This window comes from Berghia stephanieae, chromosome 12, assembly GCF_034508935.2.
Source record: "Berghia stephanieae isolate SIO BIC M18660-M18661 chromosome 12, UCSD_Bste_1.3, whole genome shotgun sequence".
Classification (NCBI taxonomy): domain Eukaryota; kingdom Metazoa; phylum Mollusca; class Gastropoda; order Nudibranchia; family Aeolidiidae; genus Berghia; species Berghia stephanieae.
The window spans coordinates 36,582,691-36,609,116 of NC_088371.1; the positions used below are offsets into that span (position 1 = coordinate 36,582,691).

A 26,426-nucleotide genomic window follows, 5' to 3' on the forward strand; every position below is an offset into this window, starting at 1 on the left:
GGAGGGAGGAGGAGAGAGAGGAGGAGAGAGAGAGAGGAGAGAGAGGAGAGAGAGAGAGAGAGAGAGAGAGAGAGAGAGAGAGAGAGAGAATTCTTAAAATGTCATTACTTTTGTTAGAGGCCCGTACAATCAACATTTAGAGTGGAAGGGTGGTGTTTACGCTTGAGACTGCAATAATATAATAATGGTATAGAAATGTGCGCGCCTTTACCAATCTTGCGTAAGAACTTCCGTGAGGAAAACAACCATGCCGACATGTCGTGCTTATTTATGTCTGTCCTGTCTCGAACAAAGAAAAGTGTAATAAGCCTGATAAATAATTTGAAATTATATATGCTCGGTAAAGATAATAAAGAAATAAAAATAAACAGGTAGACTAAATAAAAGTTTAGATCATAACAAAGGGCCGCGATCTCGAAGACATGACCCAATCATCACGTGGCAGCCCCTTTCCTGCAGAACTGCCAAATAGTGAAACCACGCCCACAATGTACAGAGGAGCCAGGTTGGCTTACACATTGATCAGCCATACTAACAATTTGGTTCTTTGAACGCGGAGAATGAGTTTTAAATGCAAAGTATGGTTTCGTGGCAACAGTAATGATAAAGATAATCGTGTGTAAATAATGTATCGAATTGTATTGAATGTTTGAGGGGGGGGGGGGGAAGAAGGGGGAGAAAGAAGGGGGGGGGGGGTATTTATAGTGTTGGTGATATATTGTTTTGATATATTTATTTTCCGATATCTTTGCCATTTGCTATTTACTGCAATTGAAAAGATGTTAAAGTAAAAATAAAGACTGAGGTGGAAAGAAATATGAATGGTTAACGATAAGACATTGGCTACGGAATGGCTCCTAAAATGTTGAATTAAATTAATGTAGGCTATACGTAGTCACACAAATTGTGACAAATCTCCCAACGTACCGTATTGGCTTCGTTACAAATCACTAAATATACAGACAAATGAGAAAAAGATTTAAACATTACTAAGAATTAATACCACTCTATGAACTCTAAGCTATTCCTTATAAAAGTGAGAATAAGCATGACCCTCCACCCTACTCCGCAAAATAGACTAAAGTATGTATTAAATTTGTGGATTTAAACAGAAATTTCCTCAGATTTTATTTCTAAACAAACAAAACTCTCTTGATATGAAAATATAATAATAAATTGACGTATTTCATTTTTCTAAACGTCTTTAAAATAAAATAAACATATATCACAAACAAGAAATAGTGGGACAGTAAACCGTAACAGAATAAACTTTAGTTTGGTTCGCGGAGAAAAGGAAACTTAGCTCTTTCAATGAAATAACCTGGTAGTGGTTTGTCTTGTAACGTCGCGAAGGTTGGTCTTGAGTACCCTCCACCAATATCGTATTATTCGTCGGTTTACATCTTAGATTAAGTCAAACTGATAGATATAAGGCCACGGAATACAAAATAACAACCGAATTTTGAAGACAATTCGTGAAATATGAAATCCTACCCTTATAATCGTCTAAGTCTGCCCTCTCTTCACCCTGTGGTCTTGTTACGTAGTGTTATTGTTGTCCAGCTGAGTGCTAGAGGCTGTGGATGCGTGCGCAGCACCTCATATCCACTGTATTGTGGGACACAACTTGATGGGTTGGCAAATCCGCCATGATGGATCAAGGAAAGAGTTCGAAATGTGAACAATTTGATGGTGCAGGATAATTTTGATTTACATTCTGTCGTTACATAAAGCATACCAAAATGTGGAACTGACATTCGTTTAGAGTTTGTTGTGCTTTTTAGCCCATTATTTGGGTGATATAAGACATTACAGACAATTTTTGGTTGGTGTTTGGAAGGAAGCATATTTGCTCAAACCACGATGAGTAAGGTTTCTTTTAGGGCTAAGGCGCTTGACGCCACCAAGCCCATGCCTGTTTATAAGGCTCAAGAAATTCCAGACATGAAGGATTTTGCCCAAATCAACCGCTCTGTCCCGCAAATGCCGACTGGCATGGAGAAAGAGGAAGAAACGGTAATTTCATTGTTCAGTCGAAGAGTTCGTTGAGATTTGGCCGCCATATTGAATTTCTGAAATTTTCATTTTCTTTCTTTGATTTTTTCACTTTTTCTCCAGACACCTGGCCTCGTTCACTGCTGCACATTGCTCCTTGATCAACATTTTTCAGATATACCATAATTTATTCTTTTCACAATCTCACAATTGTATTTTGCTCATAGTCTTTACTTGTCAAGCGGGGATTCCCCTTGCCCCCTGTGACGTCATTTTGACCTACATTTATTTTACAAATGGAAAACAAAACAAATGCAGCACATGCGAGCCTCAGACCTCGACTGATATTTATTTCACCATTATTATTCACAATATTCCCTTTTTCTAAATTCAGGTATAAACAGCGAATCTCCAGGAACAAGTTGGGCCGCGTTTTAAAAATATTTAACCACTTTACACACTTTCAATTTCAACTCTTCCTGATTCTGGACCTGAACTGTAGCAGTAACAACACACACACACCACACACACACACTGACTCCCCCACCAACTCCCAGTCAGGCCACCCTCTTGACTCTTTACTCTTACCCAGTTCACTATTATTCCCAAAGTTGTAGATTGGAATTTTGCATTGTATTATTTTCCAAAATAAAGTGACTTGTCAATTGCATAGTATTAATATAGGCACTAATTAATATTGTTATTATTATTATTATTATTATATATATATTAATGTGATTAAGATAATAAATGATAGCAGGAATGTTTTCATCAAAATTATTTCATTATCAATTTGTTAAAACATTTTCTGTTTTTTTTTTTTCTTTTAAATCAAAGCAATTTTATATGCCTCCGCCTCCACAAATGTCTATGAAAATTGAAAAGATTTGTATTTCTTACATGTAAATGTCTCTAAATTGATCAAAGTTTATTTATGCAATCTGATCCACAGACCTAGAATTATTTATTTTTTAAAACTCTAAATTTGAAAGCTTCAAATGTAGTTGCAATATTCAGTGCAGTATCATCTACATAATAGAAGAGGAACAAATGCGAATTACCAAAATGTGCAAATAATTTTTACAACAATTTAAAAAACTCCATTATACACAACAGAGCTTAGACTTTGAATGCCTTGCTTACTAGATACTACTGCAGGCCGTAATTGAATTTAATGATTTCATCAATCAATCAATGACAAGCTGTGGTATAAGTCAAGAATAATTACGGCATCGAACATCTACTTTTAAAGACGATTTTGTCAGCAGATTTATTCAGTGAAATTTGGGTTGATGATTTCAGATTCAAATTAATTGGGCCGAACTGAAATATAAGAAGTTAAAATGATTGAGACAAAAATTACCTTGTTTATTTAAAGCAAGTCAGAGACACAGGGGTGAATAAGGAACTTGACATAATATTCACACATACCTGCCAACCCTTTCACTTTTGGTGGAATCATTCCTATTTTCACTCTTCCTTTCCGCTATTTCGCCATTGTCTCTAACATTTCAATTTTCAAAAATGATGATAATGGTAAGAAGAAGAAAGAAAAAAAAGGAGGGGCGGGGGTGTTAAAAAGGTGATTTTTTTTTTTTAATGATTGCCAAGAGATAACTAAGTAGAAAAATTAATTGTACCTCTTTACCCTTTCCCCTTTCCATTACCTAACACATCTGATAAGAGAGTAGCCTATACTGTTATGTGTTTTGTGACAAAGTTGGTGGTCACTTTGATACATAATTATCCATTAATGGGATTCCTATTTTTTTGACTGAAATTCCTATTACCTGATGTTATGATTCCACTTTTAGAATGGGAAGGGTTGGCAGGTCTGCTAGCAGTAAAGGTTATAAAACTGAATTTAGTATTCCACACATTCAGAAATATTTGTAATTGATTAATGATATGCCCTGTTTTAGTTTTATAAGACTTGACTACAAAGTTTCTTCAAGCTGGACTTCTATTCCCACAAATTGCAAAATTGCAATACATCAGAACACAAGCTTTGTCAAAAACACATTACTTGAATTCCAACTATTGCGCTGTCTGCCAAAAGATAAAGAAGTAAATGCAGCATTGTTAAATCCCACGAAGCTGTCTTTTTTAAGTGGTATTGGGGATGCTTAATACTATTATTGTATTCTATAAATAAATTTGATTGATTTACAATCCTGTAAAATAACTAAATTAAATGGAGCTTTTATATAGCGCAATATCGTGGTTGAAAGTTCGCCGGCATATGCTGGAAATTCCTTCTTTTTTTTTTTAGCAATTATAATAATCGCCTGCCGGCATTTTGACTCTTTTGTCGGCTTTATCATATTCCACCACTGGAACGTTTAACTTTTGATACCAAGAAATAATACCAGTGGACCAGGATATTTTAATTATCTTTCAAAGGTGACAATTATACACATGTCTCACTTTTCTGTCATAAATTTGATCTGTTTACAAGGACACATCATCTGATGCATCACATTTTGTACTATATTTATCTTTTCAGTTGGTTATGAAACGCTAGTTTTCACTGAAACCGTTCACGTCATTTTTAAAGATTTACATTGACTTATGCATTTAAGCTTATTTTATAGTTCAAATGGTCTCAGATCTCATTAAAGCTTCTTCTTGTTAATTAGAACTTGCCAAGTGAAGATAAAACAGAACCAATATCTTTGACATTCAAGGACTGTATTGTCAATAAACATAAATGGGTTACTTCCCTTTATATTACAATTCTAAATACAGTGCACTCTGGATACGTCGACGTTGCCTAAGTCGATTTTTACCCAAGTCGATTTTTTTTCTTGGTCCCTCCCCCTTCTTCCTATATAACATTAGTAAAAAAAAAAAAAACTCCACATAAGTCGATGTCGCTTAAGTCGATGTTCTCATCACTCATGACTACAAAAAAAATCACAAATAAACAAGTATTTCCATTGGTTAAAAAAGCTACCAGTAAGAATTTTAAGTGGTTAAGAATATCCGTGAACGATTGGCGCACATCGATATGATGTAGGTGCTTTGCCTGACGTCCGTGTTCAATGTACATGAGCAGTATTGAATAACTTTAATTTCTCCATCTCAAATTTTACATTGTCGCAACTTCAAGTTCAAGATTTTTTGGTTCTAATCCCAGGCCATCCTATGTAATGGCCCTCTTAATTAGTATCAATTTTATCAAGAGGAATTCAAGTCAAGTCTACAACTACAATGGCAAACCTATCGCGGAAAAGGAAGATTCGATGCATTTGGAAAGTTTGGCATGCGACAGAAAATCATCGCTATTTCTGTCTCGACGATTTACAAGAAGCATGACCTTGACCTAGAGGCGCCTACCCTTCCGCTTTTCGCGGAATAATGTCACTTAATTGGTATACATTCCACATTCAAGGCATTCTCATCGAGGAAATTTTTTTTTAAAAATCTCTAGCGAAAAAAAAGTGAGCTATGGCTTATTTCGTCATCTCTTATGGTCAATCTACACACATTATGTATGTCTGATTAGTCTCTTCAAAGTGTGTGCTGCTGATGTCGGATAATATTATATGTTTGGGAGGGGGGTTGACCGAAGTATTATTATTATTATTGTGACTCCAATTCGTGAGGTCAATGACCTTGGTAATATTATATGTTGGCTTCAATCGGTAATAATATTATTTGAGTACGGTCAGCTTCTTTCCCTATTTAATTTTAGCCCTGTGTTCGTGTGTGTGTGTGTGTGTACCGGCACGCGCGTTTGCTTGATTAGGTGTGTGTGTGGGTGGGGGGGGGGAGGGTCCTGACAAGGTTAAATCCATCCATTCAATGCTTTGCTCTCAGACGGCCAGGACCTGTGTGTTCTCTATTATTATTTGACCCTATTCTTAGTCTTTACACAATCTGTACATTTTTTACACATTTTTTATTTTTAATCATTTGAGTACTTTTGGATTGTCTATTACATTTTCTGTTGCAAAGTATGTCATAGTCAAAAACAGTAAGTTAATTCCGCTTTTTTATCTCAAATTCCGATTTTTATGTATTCTGATTCCTCTATGGGACTATTGGAGGTAGGAGCCTCTCATGACCACTACAGAGACCGCGCGATATGAAGGGACATACTTATTCTAGATTGGTTTGCTTTGTTCAAATGAGTTTTTGCTCATTTGGTTACGCTCCGGTTAAGTTGATTTTCGGATAAGTCGATTTTTTTTCTCGGTTCCCCTGGGCATCGTCTTATCCGGAGTCCACTGTAATTTATTTTTATTTTTAAAATTTATATATTTTTTTTTTTAATATTTTTTATGAGTAATTTTTTAATTATTATTATTAAGTGGGGAGCTATAAGAACGCTGTAGGTTCGAATTAAATGCACTAAGACCATTTTTGGGGTATTCAACTTGTGTATTGCATAGGTATGTCCCATATATTTGGAACCAAAAAAAGTAGTGGTGGTGGTAGTAGTAGAAGTTATGGTAGTAGTTGTTGTCACCAATGCTACAACCACCACAGCATTGGCACTGCCACAACTGCTAACACCTGCATCATCATCACCACCACCACCACTAGAAAACTAATGCCTTTATAACAATGTATATGGAGACATTATGATATACGCTGTTATTGTTTGCTATATTTTATTATTTGGTGGTTTTTAAGTAACATTTTTTCTTCTCAGTTCTTGTTCAAAATGACCTTTTGCATGGATCCATTTTAGAAGATGCTTTATACTTATCAAACACCATCAATGATCATCTAATTCAAACTTAATTATATATAGGGGCTTAGATTTCTTGCATTTGTTATAAAAATATGAGGACTTCTCACACACATACACACACCTGTTTATTAGTGAGCACAGTGAGCTCAACAAGCATATCATTTAGGATACATGAGATTTTGAAATATGTAATTTATTTGTGTACAAATACTTTCTTATTTCTCTTCTTCTTCTTTTTTTCTCTATAGGAGCATCATCTTCAGCGAGCGCTGTCTGCCCAACAGGTCTATGGATCTTCCGAAGCGTTGGTTATCCCAATTCCTGAAGTTCAGGATATTGAAGAAAGATATGATGTTCTGTATAAGAGTGATTACAAGCCCACCAAACAGTATATTCATATTCAAGGTATAAACAAATGTTCTGTTCAGATAAACTTTCTTCTTTTTTTAAATCTTTTCTTTTTCCTTTTTTATTTTTTTAATTTAATTTTTTTTTATTTTTGCATGTTCGGTTTTTTTGTTTTTTTTTAAATTCTTTTTTGTTTTTTGAAATTTATTTTCCTCTTTTTTTGTGAATTTTATTAATCTGTCAACAAGGATACAGAGACATGCTGCATGCAATTTTTCAGCAAATAATTTCAGATATATTTAAAGCCAAAATCCGATATATGTTATTTTAAATTCTAATTTTCAACTTAACACCCAAACCTAGAGGAAAATATAATGTGACCAAATTAAAATGCATTACAAAAAAATAAATAAAACATTTATCCCACACAATATCCACTAAATGTGTTTACAGCAACACTCCCTAACATCTGTGATGTTTTTCTCATCAAATATTATCACCTTCTGCATCATTTCTTAAAGTTCTATTACTATTACTATAATCTTCATACTGCAAATTAAGTATGACAAGGTGAAGTGTTTCAAATAATAAGACGCCCACAGGCCTGCCAATCAGTACGGAAATTTGGGAAAAAGACCTCATATTTTTTCTAATTTCAAATATATATATAAATTTTTTTAAGATTTGGAGGATACATTTGTAAAATTCCAGAATAACCATTGATATCTTATTTTCATTATCACCCTTCCATGCATACCTCAGACTTTTCCCAAATTTCCCTAGTTTTTTTTTTTGTTTTTTTTTGAAAAGTGTGAATCTTTGTTGGGGTTTTTTTTTTTTTGTTTTTTTTTTTTTTATTCCTTGGAACTGCAGTGAAATGTTCAGTTCATGCCCATCATGAAAGCTAAGTCGATGTCGCTAACTCGTAATGGTTGCCATAAACATCAAAATTTATTTACCTATAAACGGTTGCATTGAACATTTATTTTTCTTTGGTTGAGTATTAGTGATTCCACCAAACTGGGTGTACCTCGAATATGCAAAAATTCTGGAATAAGATCCTTTTCTCATTTCGGATCCTCTGTTTGGAACACCTTACCACAGAGCATTTGTGAAAAAGAATCTTGAATCTTTGTCTATTTTTTAACGTTCGCTTAAAACATGTTACGATTTTAGTTGATGATATGAGAAGCAAGAAAGGTTTCTGGTTTGTGTTTGTTGTATGTGTGAATGAGTATGTTTCAGACAAAAAAGTAGTTTGTAATTTAAGTGCTTAGAATCTGGTGTCTCGAAGATATAGCACTATATAAGTTCTCAGGATTATTATTATTATTATTAAGAATATTATTATTACTCATGAATTTTATGTAGGTTTCTGATTTTGAAGTTTTCAAGTAAGCAGATATGCCTTCTCAGCATCTCAATTTCTTTTATATTTTTAAAAAAATTTGAAACAATAATTTATTTATTTTTCCGCGCAGCATTTAATATGGATCAAGAGATACCGGACTACGATTTGGACAGTGATGATGACGGTTGGCTCAATGATCAAAGCAAGAAGATGGAGATGTCTCCAGTCAAGTTTGAGCAGATGATGGATAGACTAGAAAAAGGCAGCGGTCAGCAGGTAATCTCATACCTTTTTATACTTATATACTTTTTTACCTGCCAATTCTTCTCATCTTTAAAGGAAAGGTTTATATTTTTCCTCTTCAAAAATTACAATTGATTAGTCTGTTAATTCTCATGGTTGTTGGTGTGAAATAGGGAACGATAATGTGATGTCAAGTCTCCTGACCGCCCATGGTGGGCAGGGAGGTACTCACTGCGTCTTCTATCCACCTATATCTGTTTTCCAAAATGCTTTCTGCCTTTGTCTTGGATTGGGATTACTTGGTTTTGTCCTGGCCCTGGCCGGATACCCTAGCTGGTAGGGAAATAGTCACATGTATAGTTTGAGAGATATTTTTTGTCTTGTAAATTATCTCTCTGTCATGCATTGCATTGTTTTGTTTACATGTTGTATATGATATGTAAACATTTGAGTGTATCCCTCTTAATGGGGACCTGTGCTCGTGTCTGGATGAGACTTTTAGGTGATCTCTCTGATAGTGTGCTCTACATCTGTTTCCTATTTGAACCAATTCCTCTTTGTCTTACCTTTTCATGGGTTGCTTTAATTGTAATTCTAGAACTTTTTACTATCCCATTTTCTTCCTTTTTACTGGCGTTGATATGACTTTAATGTGTTGCAAGCGCCGTAAAACCCTTAAAAACAAACAAAGGTGTTTAAACCGGTCCTCCAGAGGACTGGATACATACATTATGCAACTGATCTTCTGGTTTCAGAGTTATGGCATCTTATTTTCTGACCCTAATATATGTTGGCTGTCAATATAGCTCCATCCTCTTTCTTTTACGCCCCATAATCATAAACATCTCCATATACAACCCACTACTAAAATAGTTATGCCACCTAATGATTCAGTATATAACTTTTTCATTGTTAATTCATTGTCTGGAGTACTTGTTATACACTTCCAATGAGTTTTGAGCTGGAAGAGGGGAAGGTGTGACATCACTACTATTATTCAGTGATTTTGTATTTTATTATTGACCCAAGTCAACAATATTTAAGCTTATATCTAATCCTCTTGACTGTCTTAGCAGAAAGCATGAGAAAGAAATTACAAGTTATCTGTTGTCGATTCTTGTCTTTTATTTTAATTTTTGATGTTGTTTTTTAAAGTGATCTATTTTTATGTCATCAGGTGGTTACTCTTCAAGAGGCGAAGCTTCTACTGAAGGAAGATGATGATTTGATCATGGCAGTCTATGACTACTGGCTCAACAAGCGTTTGAAAATGGTTTGTATTGGATAACGTTTATTCCTGGTGGGGCTACAAACTGTTGTCTCGTCTGTCACTACTTAATTGACAACTCATGAAATTGCTAATGGGACTTATGATATAGTTTTTTGTCATCTTTCGTTGCTCGTAGTAGAGGATAGACAACCGTGGCATCTCTTTTTCTCACTTTGAAATTGCTCACCACCTTTCAAGCCTTTTTGCAAAGTGTCACATCTTTATCTTCTCACCATTGTACTTGTATTCTTTTAAAATGTCGCAGCCAATTATAAACAGTTTAATCTCCATCCATCTCTGGTTGAGTCATGAATGAAAATATCTGGAAAACAATTATTTCATTTTATTTTTCAGCAACGCCCACTGATTGCCACTGTCAAGTCTGAGAAGAGAGATGGTACGACCACCAATAATCCTTATGTTGCATTCCGTAGACGCACAGAGAAAATGCAGACCAGAAAGGTATGTTTCACTGCTGTGCCTATTTTACAGTGTTTAGTTTGTTTTTTATTTTGTTTTTGTTTTCTGTTGCACATCCATTTTGCCCATTGTTATTGTTATATTGAAATTTGTTGAATTTATTTTACCGGAACAATTTTGTATTTTTTGATACTGTAATAATGTTTTTCATTATTTCTTTTGTAAATCCTCAGAACCGCAAGAATGATGAGGTTTCTTACGAAAAGATGTTGAAACTAAGGCGAGATCTTCAGAAAGCTTTGTAAGTTTTAAAGCTTTTAAGCATTTTTTTTAAAGCTTTGGATCAAACAACCTCACTGTCAGTTTAAATTGCTATTTACTAAACAACCCCCCGCCATACATCTGCTTATTACTAAACACCCCCTCTTCCCCCTGTCCTCTTTCCTTTCCTTCTGTCTTTTCCCTTGAATGAGATTTTAATGTGATGTTCCTATTTTTTGGAGATGACATTTTATTTCTTTTCAAATCATCACTGTGTATGTACTGTTTTAGGTTTTAGTTTGAAGTATGTATCTTGTATGCATATAGGTGTATCTCTTTTAGCGGGAGTTTGTACTTGTGTGTGGGTGAGACTTAAAAGGTTTTTTTAAAAAGAGACAGGTGGATAGATTGCTTTCTGAATTTACTTCTGTGCTCTGTTTGAATGAATCTTTATATTACTTTATCTTGTACGCTTTTAACTGAAGTTCTATGTTTAATTCTTCTATATCTTCCCTTCTACTGATATTGGGTTGGCCTAAAAATGTCGAAAATGAATTAATATTCCTAACAACTCTGGGATTTAGAAATTGTGTTTTGTTTTTTTCTTTAGATTTTATATTATATGATTTAGACAAATAATGACTCGAATAATTTTCTGTTTCTCCTATTTCAGGACTTTGCTAGAACTGTTGAAGAGGAGAGAAAAGAGCAAGAAAGAGTTGCTTCAGCTTACTATAGAAGTGCTAGAGAAGAGGTATGTTGTTGATTTTTTTCTGCTACTCCACATCTCTCTCTTTTTTTTTGTTTTTTTTTTTTTCACGTAGACCAATCCACTCTAGCAGTGATGATAATCATCCACAGAATTCCAGGATTTTGGGATTTTCTTTAAAATGTTCCGCTGTTTTTGCAGTGTCAAACATTTCTCTATGAAAAGCACTCAGATGGCTCCATCGTAGGTCGATAGAAAAATCACCATCAGGTCTTGTGTCAATTTTGACACCTGTGCTCAGTTGCATGAATTTTGGTGACAGTCGTTTTTATGATGTGGTACCAAATGTCAAAAGTGATACAAGGCCAATGGTGTCCTTGGATGAATAGATGTTTTGTAGGGATTGGAAAAAAAAAAATAAAGAGAGTCAATTTGTAACTCACTCTCTCTCTCTCTCTCTCCCTCCTCCTCCCCCCCCCCCCCCCCCCCCCCCCCCCCCCCCCCATCCTGCTCTTTTCTCGCTCTCTTCCCCCCTACAACGCCCGTATTTCTCTCTCAACCACTCTTCTATCTTCATGTTATGTTTTTAGAAGTCGTCTTGTCATAGAAGGAAGATAAAATAGATATAGCAAGGGTTATGACCGACTCGTAAAGCAATTGTTCAAATTATTTTTAATTTACTATTTTCCTTTTGTTTAGATAGACTATGTTTTGCAAGTTGTTAGATATTCACGAGTCTAATTTATAAACTGCATAACCACTAGATTGCAGTAACAAAGTTATTGTAAGTATGTGCTTTGTAAAGTAAAAACAAATAATCTCTAGCCTTAGGGCCAAAAATTTATCATCTCTTGATGTAGATAGCGGTGTGAATTGTGAGCCTTTAAAATTATTTTCGGTAGAGGGCAATTCATTAGATATTTACAAAAGAAGTATATTATATGATATTACGTAACTATCATATTGTATATGTAATTTTTTTCATTTCGGCTTGAGTTTGCCCAATGGACCGATACATTTTCCTCCTTTTTGACAAATTGCCATTATCATCACTGCTGTAGAATTGCTAGCTACGATTTTATGGGAAAGGCTTAAAAGAGACATTATTTTTGCTCCTGGATTGAGGATTTAAAAATAAAAGACAGGGTGAATTGAAAACATTGCTGTGGGACTTTACATTATTAAAGAACTGGAAACATTGTAGATTAAAAGTGATTTGGCATGTGCTGCTCAACGGATGAGTAAGGTAGTAGAGGCAAAAGTAAAATCTTTTATTGTGGGGTTAATCTTAATGTACCGTTTTTGGGGTGGTATATAAAGAGATTTTGGTTTAGGGATATTCCATGCTTTAAATGAGCTTTTTTTTTTTTTTTTTTTTTTTTTGATCAGTGTAAAGCAATATCAGATATTCTGTTGTTGTTTCATTTGATTTTAATCAGTTCTTGTACAATTTTGAGAGACTACAATGTGAATTTACGAAATACTGAATCTGTAGCCCTAGATCATTGTTTAGATGTTATTGAATTAACAAAACAAAAAAAGTTTTGAAGATGAAATAATTTTAATGTACGCAGAGTGAAAATCAGGTAAGTCAAGTGTGTATATGAAGTAGCATTCCTGTTTTTACCTGGGCTGTGCTACTTTTCCCTCCTCTCTAGAAACGAAATGGAGGATTTTTCTGGTGCTGCACTTGCGGAGGCAGAAGAAGAAAGGGACAAACATCCTACTTTTGTGGCTCCTTTTGCCCTGAACAGTCGTGGCGAATGGGTACAGACCATAAAAGGGGTAAGCTGCAACCAAATCTATTCTTGGGTTGCGACTTGCAATTTTGAATTTGATTATGCTTCATTGGATGTGGCGAGGATATTGACGTGTCAAAATTACATTACTGAAAGCCATATATATATATATATATGCCTTTGGTTCCATTGCCTTTTCTCGTCTGTTGTGAATTCTTTACAGTGTGGATTTTGTTCAAATTTCTCTTGGATCTTGATTTATATTTTTAAAATATAAAAAATTGTTGAATTTTTCCTGTCATAGAATGCATGGGATTGGGCTACTTATATTAAGTTGATTAAGCATATTCTATGATTTCTTGGTTTAAGGGACCTCTTATTGATTACAGGATGTACTGTGATTGTTGCATAGTTTGTACTAGGATTATTTAATACTGTGTCAAAATATTGTTTTCCTAACATTCGCCAGATAAATTCACCAATACTTAAACCATGGAAAGATTTTAATATCGCAGGTTTCTCTGTTGAACCAGAATCTATCAGCATTAATAGTATTATACAGCAGTGATATCTTTTTAATATGGGCAAAATTGATGCTTTTTTTTACATCATTCAACCCAAGAGAAACTGATTAAAATTAAATCCTTTCAAAGTTTTCCAAAATAATTTAGTGTCGGTGCATTTTTGTGGCGAATATTACAAAGACGACCTTTTGGCACAGCGTTTACAGTGCTTTTTCATTATTTAGTTCTTTAAAAAGATCTATTAGAAGAATTCACTTTGTGGTGTGATGTTCTTGTCATGCGTCAAGTAAAACATTGTATTGAAGTTTATGACACAAGTTATACTTTACTATTGTGTTTTTTGTTTTTATTTTATGTTTTTAACTTTTTTTTTTTTTTTTTACATTATTCATTTTCTTATTCACTAAGGTTTGACTCTAAATTGATTCAAATTATATTGTGACTGTTTCTTCGTGTTTGTGTATTTTTTCTGGATAATGATTATTATTTTTTTTCAATCCAGTCCATGGGTCTTTCCAGGTGATGATATCTTTTCCTTGTATTTATTTGCTTTTAGGATGAAGTCGCTCCAGTTCGTAAGAAGCGCCAGTATCGCAAGAGAAAGCAGTCTCAGCAACAGCAGCAGACACCGAACCAAAACATACCTCATGTGGCTGTCCATCACTTTCAGCAACACACACCTCAGCATTCCATCGGGGATGTGGATGTCATGTACAGTTCTGATGAAGACATGCTTTCTCCGGTTTGTAGTCAACACTATTCCGTCTTCTCTTTTAAATTCATTCAATTTCAAACTTTGGATTTTTTTTTTTTTTAAGACGGCGTGATTTGGAACGTTTTGTCCTCTTATACAATTTTTTTAAAAACTATATTTCAAGCAGATTCTAGTTCTTAAATTTGTTTATGTAATTTCTTTTTATGGTTTTGCTCTTATTCAGGCTTTGTCTCAGTCTGATCATGAAGATGAAAATGATCCAGATGGAATGTTTGCATTTAAAAGAAGGAAGCATTGCCATTACCACCAGGTATGTCCAAGAATTTCTTTATATCTTATTCCTTATAACAAGTGTATTTTCAAAGTGACACATACACCAAACTTTTTCTTGTGAGAAAACGCCAAATTGTGGAAGATTACAAACAAAGAAGACATAACTTTCACTGTGAGTTTTTAAAGGTTAAAATATGTAAATGATTATGGATATAGACGTGTTTAAGATGGATAAAATAATTAATGTGTTTCCATCTGATTGTTTTTGCCTCTAGTTTTTAAACTGCACTTTAAAAAAATCATATTTCAAGCTAGTCGAATATGGAATTTTGGAACATTTTAAAATTATTATCTTTCTTTTTTTTTTCAAGTTTTACTCAACTGTATAAGACCATTACCTTTTCATTTGTAAACTTCATATATTCTTGTTTTTATTTAAGCCCGTTCCATCTGGTCGTGGCAACTGGCCATGGTGTGGTCCTGATGATGGCGGCAAAGGGGATCCCTTGTACAGATTTTCTCTCACCTCTTTGTCCACTGGTTGCATGGGTTATGCACGCAGACGGATAGGTAGAGGAGGAAGGTAAATTCAGTTTTCTTTTTAATTTGCATTGTCATTTAAATTAGTGTTATTATTGTTGAATCGCTAAAATTCCATTTTGCCTTTCTTCATTGTTGGTCTTCCATATTGATCTTTACAAAATGCCAATTTGCCCAATATCACCTTCAAAATGACATGATGATTTTAACCATTTCAAATTTTAATAAATACCTACAGCTTTGGATTTTATTTAAATTTCCTAAATCTGAAAAAGGCTCATGAGGCTCGAGGCTGAAATATGTTGAATGGTGTTAATTCAGTGCTGACAAAAAAATTTTGCTTGAAACAATCATCATTGTTCCCTCTCCCCAGCCCCCCTTATAGAAAAAAAAATTAATAATTCTTACAATGTTTTTGACATTTTTATTTTTCAAGTTTTTCCATTTTAATCCCAGCCTGTCTCTTAGGGATGTCACTTTGCCAGATTTTTTTACCATCAGCTGGTTTTAATCACATGTGTTCATTAATGTTCGATGAATTTTATTTTTGTTCTAAATGCAAAAACATTGTCATTATACTGTGCATATTTGGTGTTAAAGTTATCTAAATATATATCTTTTTCTCCCATCCTCAGAATACTATTTGACCGTGCTTCAACGGAGCATAGTAACACTTTGGAACGTTTAGACTTCGGTCGTAACTATCCCTCCACTAGTACTGAGTCGGAATATATCACCTATGTCAGAGAGAGTAAAATGTAAGTTATGGATAAAATGATGTGATGCTGATGTCACATGCAGTCTCAAGAGATTTCATACTAGATTTTTGTAATTTTCATTTTTTGGGGGAATCAGTGAGTTTTTTTTTTATCTGTTCATCATTGAGAGTTCTGAAATTTTCAGATATCTGTGACATTCTGGTCAAAATTGTTAAACATAATGCTCTAGTTCAACAATTTCGTTTTTTAAAAAGGGTATTTTTTTACCTCTTTTTAAAAAAATCAACTCGTGAATTCTTACATTTTTATTATTTATGTATCATACGGGGTTTGTCAAGGATAACTCAGTTGGTAGAGCGCTCATTTCACACGCAAAGGGATCAAGATTGATCCCGGTTGTGGTCTAGACCCGGAAGGTCCAGGGTTCGATCCCCGCTTCAGGCACTTTTGTTTTTTCTGTGGGATTATTAAACCACCCCCCCCCCCCCCCCCCCCCCCCCCCCCCCAATTTGCTCACGTGGACCTGGTGGTGTTCCTGACCTCCCATAGTGGACAGGGAGACTCTTACTGTGTTTTCTATCCCCCTATATCTGTTTTCCAACATGCTTTCTGTCTTTGTCTTGGAATGAGATTACTTAATTTTGTCCTGGCCCTAGCTGGGAGGGTAATGAATCAAATGTTATAGTTATATTTTTGGGAGATGATATTTTTTGTCTGTAAATCAATCTCTCGCTATGCACTGTATTTATGTTTTATTTACATATATATATGTTTGGTAAGCATTTGAGTGTATCCCTCTTAGTGGGGACCTGTGCTTGTGTCTGGATGAGATTTTTAGGTGATCTCAAACCTAACTACTTTTTGACAGTGTGCTCTTGGAATCTACATCTGTTTCCTATTTGAACCAATTCCCCTTTGTCTTACCTTTTCCTGGGGGCTTTAATTGTAATTCTACAACTTTTTACTGTCCCATTTTCTTCCTTTTTACTGGTGCTGATATGAACTTATGTGTTGCAAGCGCCATAAAACCCTTAAAAACAAACAGCTCACTTGGACACATGGGTGATTTCTGTTTACATCACACATGGTTCCATTTTGTGGAATGCCTAGGTGACGATATCTTATGATGTCATGGCGGAAGGGCATAATTTTTTTAAAATTTTGTCCACCCAGCAGTGAATAGTTAACTGAATCTTGTTAGATTTGCGGAAATTACTTTGCGGCGATAGACTAGCGTCCTATCCTATCCAAAGGATAGCAAGTAATTGCTAATGTCCATTTCACGCTATAGAAACCAGGATACACTCTGGCTCCATGAGCCTAATAGCTCTTAAGGACTACTTGTGGTTTGTCGCATATTCATCTTCTTTTTTTGGTTGTCTCCATTTTCAGCCCTCACTTCAGATCAAAAGCACCTCCATCCGATGACGACGACGATGATCAAACTCCTTCCACTTTCTCACATCATCACCCCATGTCGTCTTCGGGATTTCATAATTCGTCTGGTTTTGATGTAGAAAGTTTTCAATGCCACAGGGAGCAACTTCTCGAGATGCAACGAGAGCAGCAACAAAGATTACTCACAGAAGACCGTAACAATAGGCCCACTGCCATCACTTTGGACCTTGAACCATCTCTAACTGCGGCTGATCTGAGTTCTCGTTTCACTTTGGATTCGGCCAGCGCGGAATTTGCTGTCCGAGCACTCGTCGATTCTCCCAATTTGGAGTCCGTCCCTGCTTTGGAAGGGGCGACTCCTTCCGGTTTGAACACTGCTACAGCTGCAGACCCAGTGGGTACTAGGACAAATACCCAGCAACTCAATTTCTCCCTAGTCTCCGGAGTTAAGAATTCCATCGACAATGTGACTGAAACAAACAGTGTTAGAAACAGTAAAGGAGCAGTTGGAACAACATCAGCATTAAGTGGGAAATCTATCTCAAATTTTGTGAATTCAATATCTTCAGTGCATGCTTTACAGTCAGAAAATTTTAAATCATTGTCGTCGTCGTCGATCCTCGCAAATTCATCCGCATCATCTTCATCTGTATCTAATTCATCGAGCAGTAATCTTCACAATAAGTCAGCATCGATCATTCCAATCCTAGTTTCGTCGTCGTCATCCTCATCCACCCATGTATCAAGCACAGACACCCTTCATCACCCACTAACGTCAGGAGCGACCATTCTCTTGTCTCAACCAATCAAGAGTAATGGACCTTTGTCATCTGCGCTTGGTAAAGCCTTTATTCTTTAAGACTGTAATTTTAAAAAAAAACATTTTTAATGAACATTCGATACATCTTCAATGCAGATGTTATTGTGTACGTTTAGGAAAAATATGATGTTTCTTTCTCTCTCTTTGTTAAAAGATATATCAGGAGAGGATTTTCATATTTATTTTTGTCTCTAATTTAACAAACAAAATTTAAGAACATTAATCATAATCAAAGGAAGTGCCTGGCTGTGGTGAGGATGTTTAAGGGTTATTGTTTAAACTCATCTATAGTCTTTTTGTTTTATTGTAGCCTTTAAACATTATTTGTTGAGCAAGATATTAAATCGCCGTTTTAGATCATGTTAATGGTTTTATCTCATCTGCGCTGCCTCAAGTAAAAAATCTTTCCATAATTCAACAACTGGAAAAGAATACTTATTTCGTTGGCAGAGGGATAACTTTTCTATCTCCATATTTCTTCAATTTGAGAAAAATTGGTTTAAATTTTTTAATTTTTTTTTTTTTAAATGCATGTAGATAAACTACAGACTGTTTTGTGAATAGTGTTTGAGCCAAGAGCCAGATTTGAACGGAATTTTGTTGATGAAGCAATTTTTATAATCTAATTGTAATGCATTAATTGTCTCACAGACTGTCAGAAGTGGGGATAGAACCAGTTTATCTTCAGCCTGTTATTTTTATCTTGCTCCATCTCATTAATTCCCAAACCTCCTTCAGTGAGAGGGGGAAAGGAGCAGTTTGACTTTGCATGCCCATTTCAATTTTCCCTCAGTGTGCCTTTAGAAATAACCAGTCTGTTTCATTACTCTAATAATGTAATCGCGACATGTTTTTAGGGAACAATGTACAGGCTGTGCACACCTTCCTTTACATTGTTAGTCTCCATTCCTGTCTTGTGATTTGTGTTATCCACCCATTCTCTTTTGTATATTGGTAACAGACTTTGTTTAGAACCTTAAATTTTTATTAATTTTTGTCATCTTTTTATACATTTTTTCCTCTAGTTAAATCCGCCGGGCTTTCAACCTCACCAGCAGCCAATGTTCTGCAGCTCAACTTCCCAACCAATCCTAGTTCATCATCATCTACAGTATCAGCGTCATCCTCCCTTCTCAATCCCTCCACTTCGTCCAGTGTAAATACAACAACTGTCATAGTCACTCCCATCTCCTCATCGTTGTCCGCTGCCCCAAGCATCAACGCTAGTCCAACAATTGTAGCCGCTGTAGCGCCCTCGTCATCTTCGTCGTCATCAGCGTCTTCGACCACGGCTATCAGCACACTGCCTGTTGTGTCTTCCACATCCCTGCAACTACAGCGTTCGTACAACAGTGGCAGCAGTAAGCTGGCTTCATCGGCATCTCCTGGGACCACTGGGACTTTATACAGGTTACCCGTTGCTGCATCTGCTGCTGCCAACTTTGATATTCTCAAGTAAGTTTTGGGAAGTTAGTGGTTTGAAAATTTTATGTATGAAATGGCATCGTGAAGAATTTTTAAAATTCTGGGCCGTCAGTTCACCTTTACTGTGTCTTCTATTCCCCCAATATACTCTGTTTTGTCCTGGCCCTGGCTTGACCTCCAATTGTGGTCACGCTCTATCCTCTATATTCGTTTTCCGAGTTGCTTTCTGTCTTTGTCTTGGAATGGGATAGCTTGGTTTATTCCTAGCCCTGGCCAGAGTCCTTGACCGGGAGGGAAACAGTCAAATAAAGAATTGTAGTTTTTGGGACATATTTCCTTGTAAATCATCTCTCTGCTATGAATTGTTAGAAGTATTCTGTAAACATTTTAGTGCGTTTCTCTTAGTGGGACCCTGTGCAGGTGTCTGGATGAGACTTTAAGGTGATCTCAAATTAAGTACGGTGATGGTATGTTCTTGAAATCTACACATTTCCTTTTGAACCGATTCCCCTTTGGCGGGTGGTTGGATGGGAGCATCACCCTTGAATCATATACCTATGATGTTCGCATGGGTGTACGATCCGATAGTGATGTCGTTTCTTCTTCTCTTTACTAGCCTATCCTGCTTCTTTGGTTTGTGATTGTATTTTTGACAGGGGATATTTTTTTTCCTGTAAATCCTCTGCCTGTTTGTTCTTGGTTATTTATAATTTAGCTTATGATATCTTTAGGTTATGCTTTTGATTGACATTTGTACTATTTTTGTTGGATTGCTTGTTTTTTTGTTTCAGCGGTCTCTCATATAACCTCAATTGTGTTGGAAGAGACCTAAAGCAACAAACAAACAAACAAAAAAAGATTCCCCTTTGTCTTACTTTTTCTAGGGTGCTTTAATTGTAAATCTAAAATATTTTGACTCTTCCATTTTCTTCTTTTTACTGGTGCTGATATATCTTAAATATGTCACAAGCGCGTAGAGCCCTTAAAACAAAAAAAACACATTTATGTTTATTATTATAATGGTACAATTCAAAGCTTTAGCAGTGATGCCAAAACTCTGGTCTGGAGCAAAAAATTCCGGGTTAGGGGCAACTTTTGTCAAATTACAATCACCATATCATCACAACCACAACTACTACAACCACCTACACTACATCATCATCACTACCACTACTAATACAACCATCACTACCACCACCACATCATCACTACCACTACTACTGCAACCACCACCACCACCACTACAACAACCATCACCACATCATCACTACTACCACCACCACATCATTATCATTACTACCACTACTACTACAACCGTCCTCACTACCACCAGTACTACAACCACTACCATTAGGTTTTGGAGCTTTACTTCATTTGAAATGAAACTTTGGGATTGTATTTGGTATTGTGTTTATAATATATCATAATAATATAAATTTATTTAGAACTATACAATATGTAAACACAATGCCAAACACAATTCCCTTTTCTTGTGTGCGGAAATTCCTCTTTCAGCATTGAAATTCCTGAAGAGTGGCATCTGAAATTCCTGTGAGCCAAATTTAAAGTTAGCGTCTCTGCTTTAGTAATATAAGTTAGCGTCTCTGCTTTAGTAATATTAGGCTAGTGAATATTTTATTTTTATTTTTACCTTTTACCATTTACAAAAAAATTCCTGCTTGTTTATTATCAGACCTTGGTTTTAATGGCATTATGGGTTGACATTTCTGCAACAGTGGATAATTTTGCCTTTTTATTAATATATTTATTTACAGGTCCAATCATGAAGATAGTCCTGTTATTTTGTTCAATAAAGAAGCTGGAATTCCCATGGATGTAACGTGACAAGGAGGAGGATGAAGCTTGGGATGGCATTTGTGGTGACTGAAGTTTGTGGATAATTCTAACAAAACCAGTTGGATACCTACATAACTCGAGGAATGTTTCTATATATTCGTTCTCCTGATGGGGCGTGATTCAGGATTCCGAGGACCAATTTACAACTGATGTGTGGGGGAGATGTTTACAATCAGTTTTTCGAAAGTTATCTCCAATCAATAAAACCAAATGTGTTCTTATCTCTTTTTTTTTTTTTTTTCTCCCCCCTTTATATGGCATTATTGAAATAAAGCCATTGGTATGTTACAGACATCGTTAAGGTGTGTAGAAATGTTTATATACTGATTAGATTAACCCCATTTGAAGCCAATCATTAAAAGCTTAACCAACTTTTTTTCAGTTAGACTCGTTACTCATTTAGCAAAAACCAATTCTGGGTAAAAGGATGGTTGTAAATTTAATAGTTGGTTTTAGTTCAATTCTTTTCCTTTTTTTTTTAGTAAAGATTTTCTTTCAAGTCACATATTAATTTAATTCAATAGAGTTTAAAAGTTTTAAACATCTGATTCTAGTAATTTATGGATAGGATATCTTAAGACCAAATGATTTGTGGGCTGGTCTGACATTGTCTGTCTGAAATTAAAAGAAAAAAAGGTGTTATTCGACTTTATACTATTTTTTTTTAAAAATAGTTTTCGGCCAATAGTAATGTTTTTTTTAGGATAAATGTTGTGTTCACAGTCGACAGCCTAAAGCAACTGTGTTTTTTACTTCCAATCATTTCTTCAGTTTCTTGTCAGTCTGGCTCACATTAGATTTGGACGTCATTAAGTAAGAAAAAGAAAAAATTAGTTTTACCGCAGCATCTTTTTTTATCACTTAATACGGGTGTACATTCATTCATTACATCAAAGAATTTACAATGTTGACACAAAATTACTTTCATTATTCATCCTCATTTTCGGTTAGACTAATCTGCTTGGATCCCAAATACAAATTTCAATATCAACCCTTGTTAATCCTGTTGTAAATTGAATTTTATGTAAATCACAAACTTTCCTGTCCAAATTGCTGAAGATATCAACTTTTATCGTCATGACTTATTTTCCCTTAAAAGATGCTGAAGAACATGAGGACTTCTATTACAAATTTTTAAAATAGCACACATCAGTTTTAGACTTTGTGAGCTGCAGAAAGAAATTTATGGAATGTAAAGAAAACTTGACTGCAGAATGACCTTTTTTAAATCCAGAATTTTCATTTCCTTTTTTCATTTCAGCCTTCACTTATTCCTTCTTCAAATTTGCAGATTCATTGCCAATGTCATTAACCTAATTATCAAAAATTGCAACTTTCACGAATCATAATCCATATTGATTTTTTAGAAACCGCAGGATTGCTGGTTTGATTTAATTGTTTAATTCTGATGTCTGTTTACTGGTTTTGGCTGTCAATTTCATTCAATGAAGTAACACATTCTGTGAGAGGAGTGGAATTTTAATAAAACCTAGAGAGCCAACACAATTGTTATCAATATTGATCTCTGTCTCTAAACTTAGTATAAACAAACTAAAATTGATTTAATTTACGTGATGCCGCATAACAAGCTGTGAGAGGAAATCTCCTCCGTCCATTAGCAGAGATAGGTATATTAGATAATTAAGTATTCGAAAACAAATTACAGCTCTCTTTTCATGTTAAGTCCATAGTTTTATTTTGTAACAGATATCATACAGAGAAATTCAGTTTTCTCATCTTTTTTATCGTCTTTTTCTAATTTAGTAAAGAAAATAGAAGGCATTCACTATTTGCATAATAATTTTTTTTATAATGGGTGACAAGTATCGAAACGCCCTATAATGTGTGAGTAATGTCGTTTATTTGACATGGAATAGCCCATCTCCTTTTGAAATAAACAATTAGATGTTCCATTTTCTATTATATTTATAGCTACTCTACATAGGTTACTTTGCTGTGAGGTAATTCAGTTTTAAGCAGCCAGTTTTCTGATATTACAAAGGCAACGTTTTCTAATTGAAAGCCAGTTAATTTTATGGTTTGTCGTTGCTGTTATAAATGCCGATTTTTATGTGCAGAGTTTGTATATATATAAATATATATCTTTATTATTTTTTTTTTTTTTTTTTTTTTTCTTTCAATGGCAGCACAAAATGACAAAGGCGTGAAGAGAGAAAGTGAATTAGCATAAGTAAAAGTCGGAAGCTCATGTAGTTTGTCAACAAATCACCAAAATCATTCCATTTGTTTTGTTTTGGAACATCCATTCATATATTTCTCTCAATAGGTCCAATCCGCTAAGTTTGTATGTGTGTGTGTGTGTGTGTGTGTGTGTGTACAGACCTGCCACTGTAGCAGGAACGGAGTCATAGCTGGGAGGGAAACAGTCAAATGCATAGTTATTGTTTTGGGAGGTGGTGTTTTTTTCCTTGTAAATCATCTCTCTGTTATGTATTATTATATTTGTTATTTTGAATTTATAATGTAAGCATTTGAGTGTATTTCTCTTTGTTGGATTTTGTGCTTGTGTCCGGATGAGACTTATAGGTGCTGGGTGGGGATCCTGACCTCCCATAGCGGGCAGGGAGGTACATACTGTGTCTTCTATCCCCTAATATCTTATCCAACAAGCTTTCCGTCTTTGTCTTGGAATGAGATTACTTGCTTGTTTCCGGGCCCTCGTCGGAGTCCTGGCTGAGAGGGAAACAGTCAAATGCATAGTTATTGTTTTGGGAGATGATATTTTTTTCATTGTAAATCATCTCTCTGTTATGTATTATTATATTGGTTATTTTTAATGTATAATGTAAGCATTTGAGTGTATTCCTTTTTGTTGGATTTTGTGCTTGTGACATAGGTGATCTCAAACTAAGTACATTGGTGGTATGCTCTTGGAATCTACATCTGATCCCTATTTGTTCCCATTCCCCTTTGTCTTACTTTCTCTTGGGTGCTTTAATTGTAATTCTATAACTTTGTACTATCCCATTTTCTTCCTTTTTACTGGCGCTGATATAACCTAAATGTGTTACAAGCGCCGTAAAAACTTAAAAACAAAAACAGACTTATAGGTGGTCTCAAATTGAGTACTTTGATAGTGTGCTCTTGGAATCTACATCTGATCCCTATTTGTTCCCAGTTCCCCTGTCTTACTTTTTCTTGGGTGCTTTATTTGTAATTCTAGAACTTTTTACTATCCCATTTTCTTCCTTTTTAGTGGCGCTGATATAACCTAAATGTGTTGCAAGCGCCGTAAAACCCTTAAAAACAAAATCTGTTGCTCATTCAACCAGTACATAATTTCCAAAACAATAGATTCCCACTTCCTCTTGAATTTCACTTTTAAAGAATTTATGTTATGATGGCATCTGTGGCAAGTCTGGTGTAGCGAGTTTGTGAATGAAATTTAGATATGTTATTAAACAAGGCTGAGGCAAAAAGTTTGTTTTTGTCATGTAAGTCACAATGAAGACGATAATCTTAAGTGATTTAAAGAATTGTGGACATGGTCTGGTTTTCATCCGTTATTCTGGCTTGAATCATGATTCAAATACTAAGACATTTCCCATAGTGACCTTAAGATTATAAGGTGTATCTTTGTTTTGTAAACGAAAAAATAGATCCAGTGCTTTGTCCAAGCTTTTTCGTCTCTCGAGAACCTGTTTTTTGATGCCCGTCTCTCATTTATCATTCTGGGTGGGGATCCTGACCTCCCGTAGCGGGCAGGGAGGTACATACTGTGTCTTCTATCCCCTTATATCTGTTTTTCAACATGCTTTCTGTCTTTGTCTTGGAATGAGATTACTTGGTTTTCTCCTGGCCCTGGTCGGAGTCCTGGCTGGGAGGGAAACAGTCAAATGCATAGTTATTGTTTTGGGAGATGATATTTTTTTCCTGATAAATCATCTCTCTGTTATGTATTATTATATTTGTTATTTTTAATGAATAATGTAAGCATTTGAGTGTATTCCTCTTTGTTGGATTTTGTGCATGTGTCCGGATGAGACATACAGGTGATCTCTAAGTACATTGGTGGTATGCTCTTGGATTCTACATCTGATCCCTATTTGTTCCCAGTTCCCCTTTGTCTTACTTTCTCTTGGCTGCTTTAATTGTAATTCTAGAACTTTTTACTATCCCATTTTCTTCCTTTTTACTGGCGCTGATATGACCTTAATGTGTTGCAAGCGCCGTAAAATCCTTAAAAAACAAAAAACAAAAACAATCATTTATCATTGTCTGTTTCCGAGAAATTGATAAATTCCATGATTCGCCAGATTACTTATTGTTGTCCTTTTATGTCAAATGTTACAACAAACACGACTGACTTTCTATCACAGCCTCGTGTGTGCTGACAATATGTTGATGTTTGCGAGTTGTGCGGAGATCAGCAATCTCAATTTCAGCTCAGGGGGTTGGTAGTAAATAATGGTATAGATGCCAACCGTCGAGTTCTCCCTCTTCTGTTTATTACCAACAAAGAATGAATAAATATAATTATTAGATTGCATGTTGCTGGGATTGTGAATGGTTGAACATAAAAGAAAGGTAAAAAATACCAGACATATGGCTTGCCTCTAAAAATTGGAATTTTTGTGTTTTGTTTTGAATTGGAGCCGAAATTTGTTCAATTCAGAATAGAAATAAATGTTGATAAAGATCGGTGTTTCTTTCCTCGTATCATTGGCAAGTAAAGCCCCAGAAGTTGTTTGTGTGAGATTTGATGGTATCAATCATTGTTTGTGGGCAGGTGGTAGGTCTATCCAATTGAATCTTCCGCTTAGAGAAAGAATGTCCATCAGATGGATGTATCTTTGGGAAGACACCTGGGGATGTGTTATAGTTTGTTATTTATATATATATATATATATATATATTGTAACCATTTTAGTGAAACCCTTTCAAAGGGAATTTAGTGTGTGCGCCCTCCTGAGACTTGAGATTAGTCTCTCACTAGTTTAAAAGTGCTGTAAATTGCCTAAGAGCCCAAAACAATGCCAATAGTGGTTTGAAGAATTGCTCGGAATCCTTTGAGGGGGTGGAAAACAAAAAAAACATTCAACAAAAAAAAAAAAAGAAATATTCCTTTTTATTGGTCACATTGATGATATGATTGA

General features: G+C 35.2%; 2 protein-coding genes across 3 annotated transcripts in view; one reads left to right on the top strand and one right to left on the bottom strand.

Moving 5' to 3' along the window:
* LOC144957720 (serine hydrolase RBBP9-like) overlaps window positions 1–1,579 on the bottom strand; it is a 9,846-nt gene extending 8,267 nt beyond the window's left edge. The window contains exon 1 of one of the 2 annotated variants that reach the window (XM_078889103.1): window positions 1,495–1,579. The gene's annotated coding sequence lies outside the window, so the exon portion shown is untranslated. Of the gene's footprint in view, window positions 1–108; window positions 164–1,494 lie in introns of those variants that run through there. The other variant, XM_078889104.1, reaches the window with a different exon arrangement.
* LOC144957719 (enhancer of polycomb homolog 1-like) lies at window positions 1,327–22,636 on the top strand. Its single transcript, XM_078889102.1, has 15 exons — window positions 1,327–2,016; window positions 6,946–7,102; window positions 8,527–8,672; window positions 9,817–9,912; window positions 10,264–10,371; window positions 10,563–10,630; window positions 11,264–11,344; window positions 12,958–13,084; window positions 14,119–14,304; window positions 14,501–14,587; window positions 14,991–15,133; window positions 15,726–15,848; window positions 17,202–18,046; window positions 19,053–19,482; window positions 21,228–22,636. The coding sequence occupies exons 1-15, from the start codon at window positions 1,864–1,866 to the stop codon at window positions 21,295–21,297; spliced, it is 2,820 nt and encodes a 939-aa protein (XP_078745228.1). The 5' UTR covers window positions 1,327–1,863; the 3' UTR covers window positions 21,298–22,636.
* The last annotated feature ends 3,790 nt before the right edge of the window (window positions 22,637–26,426 follow it).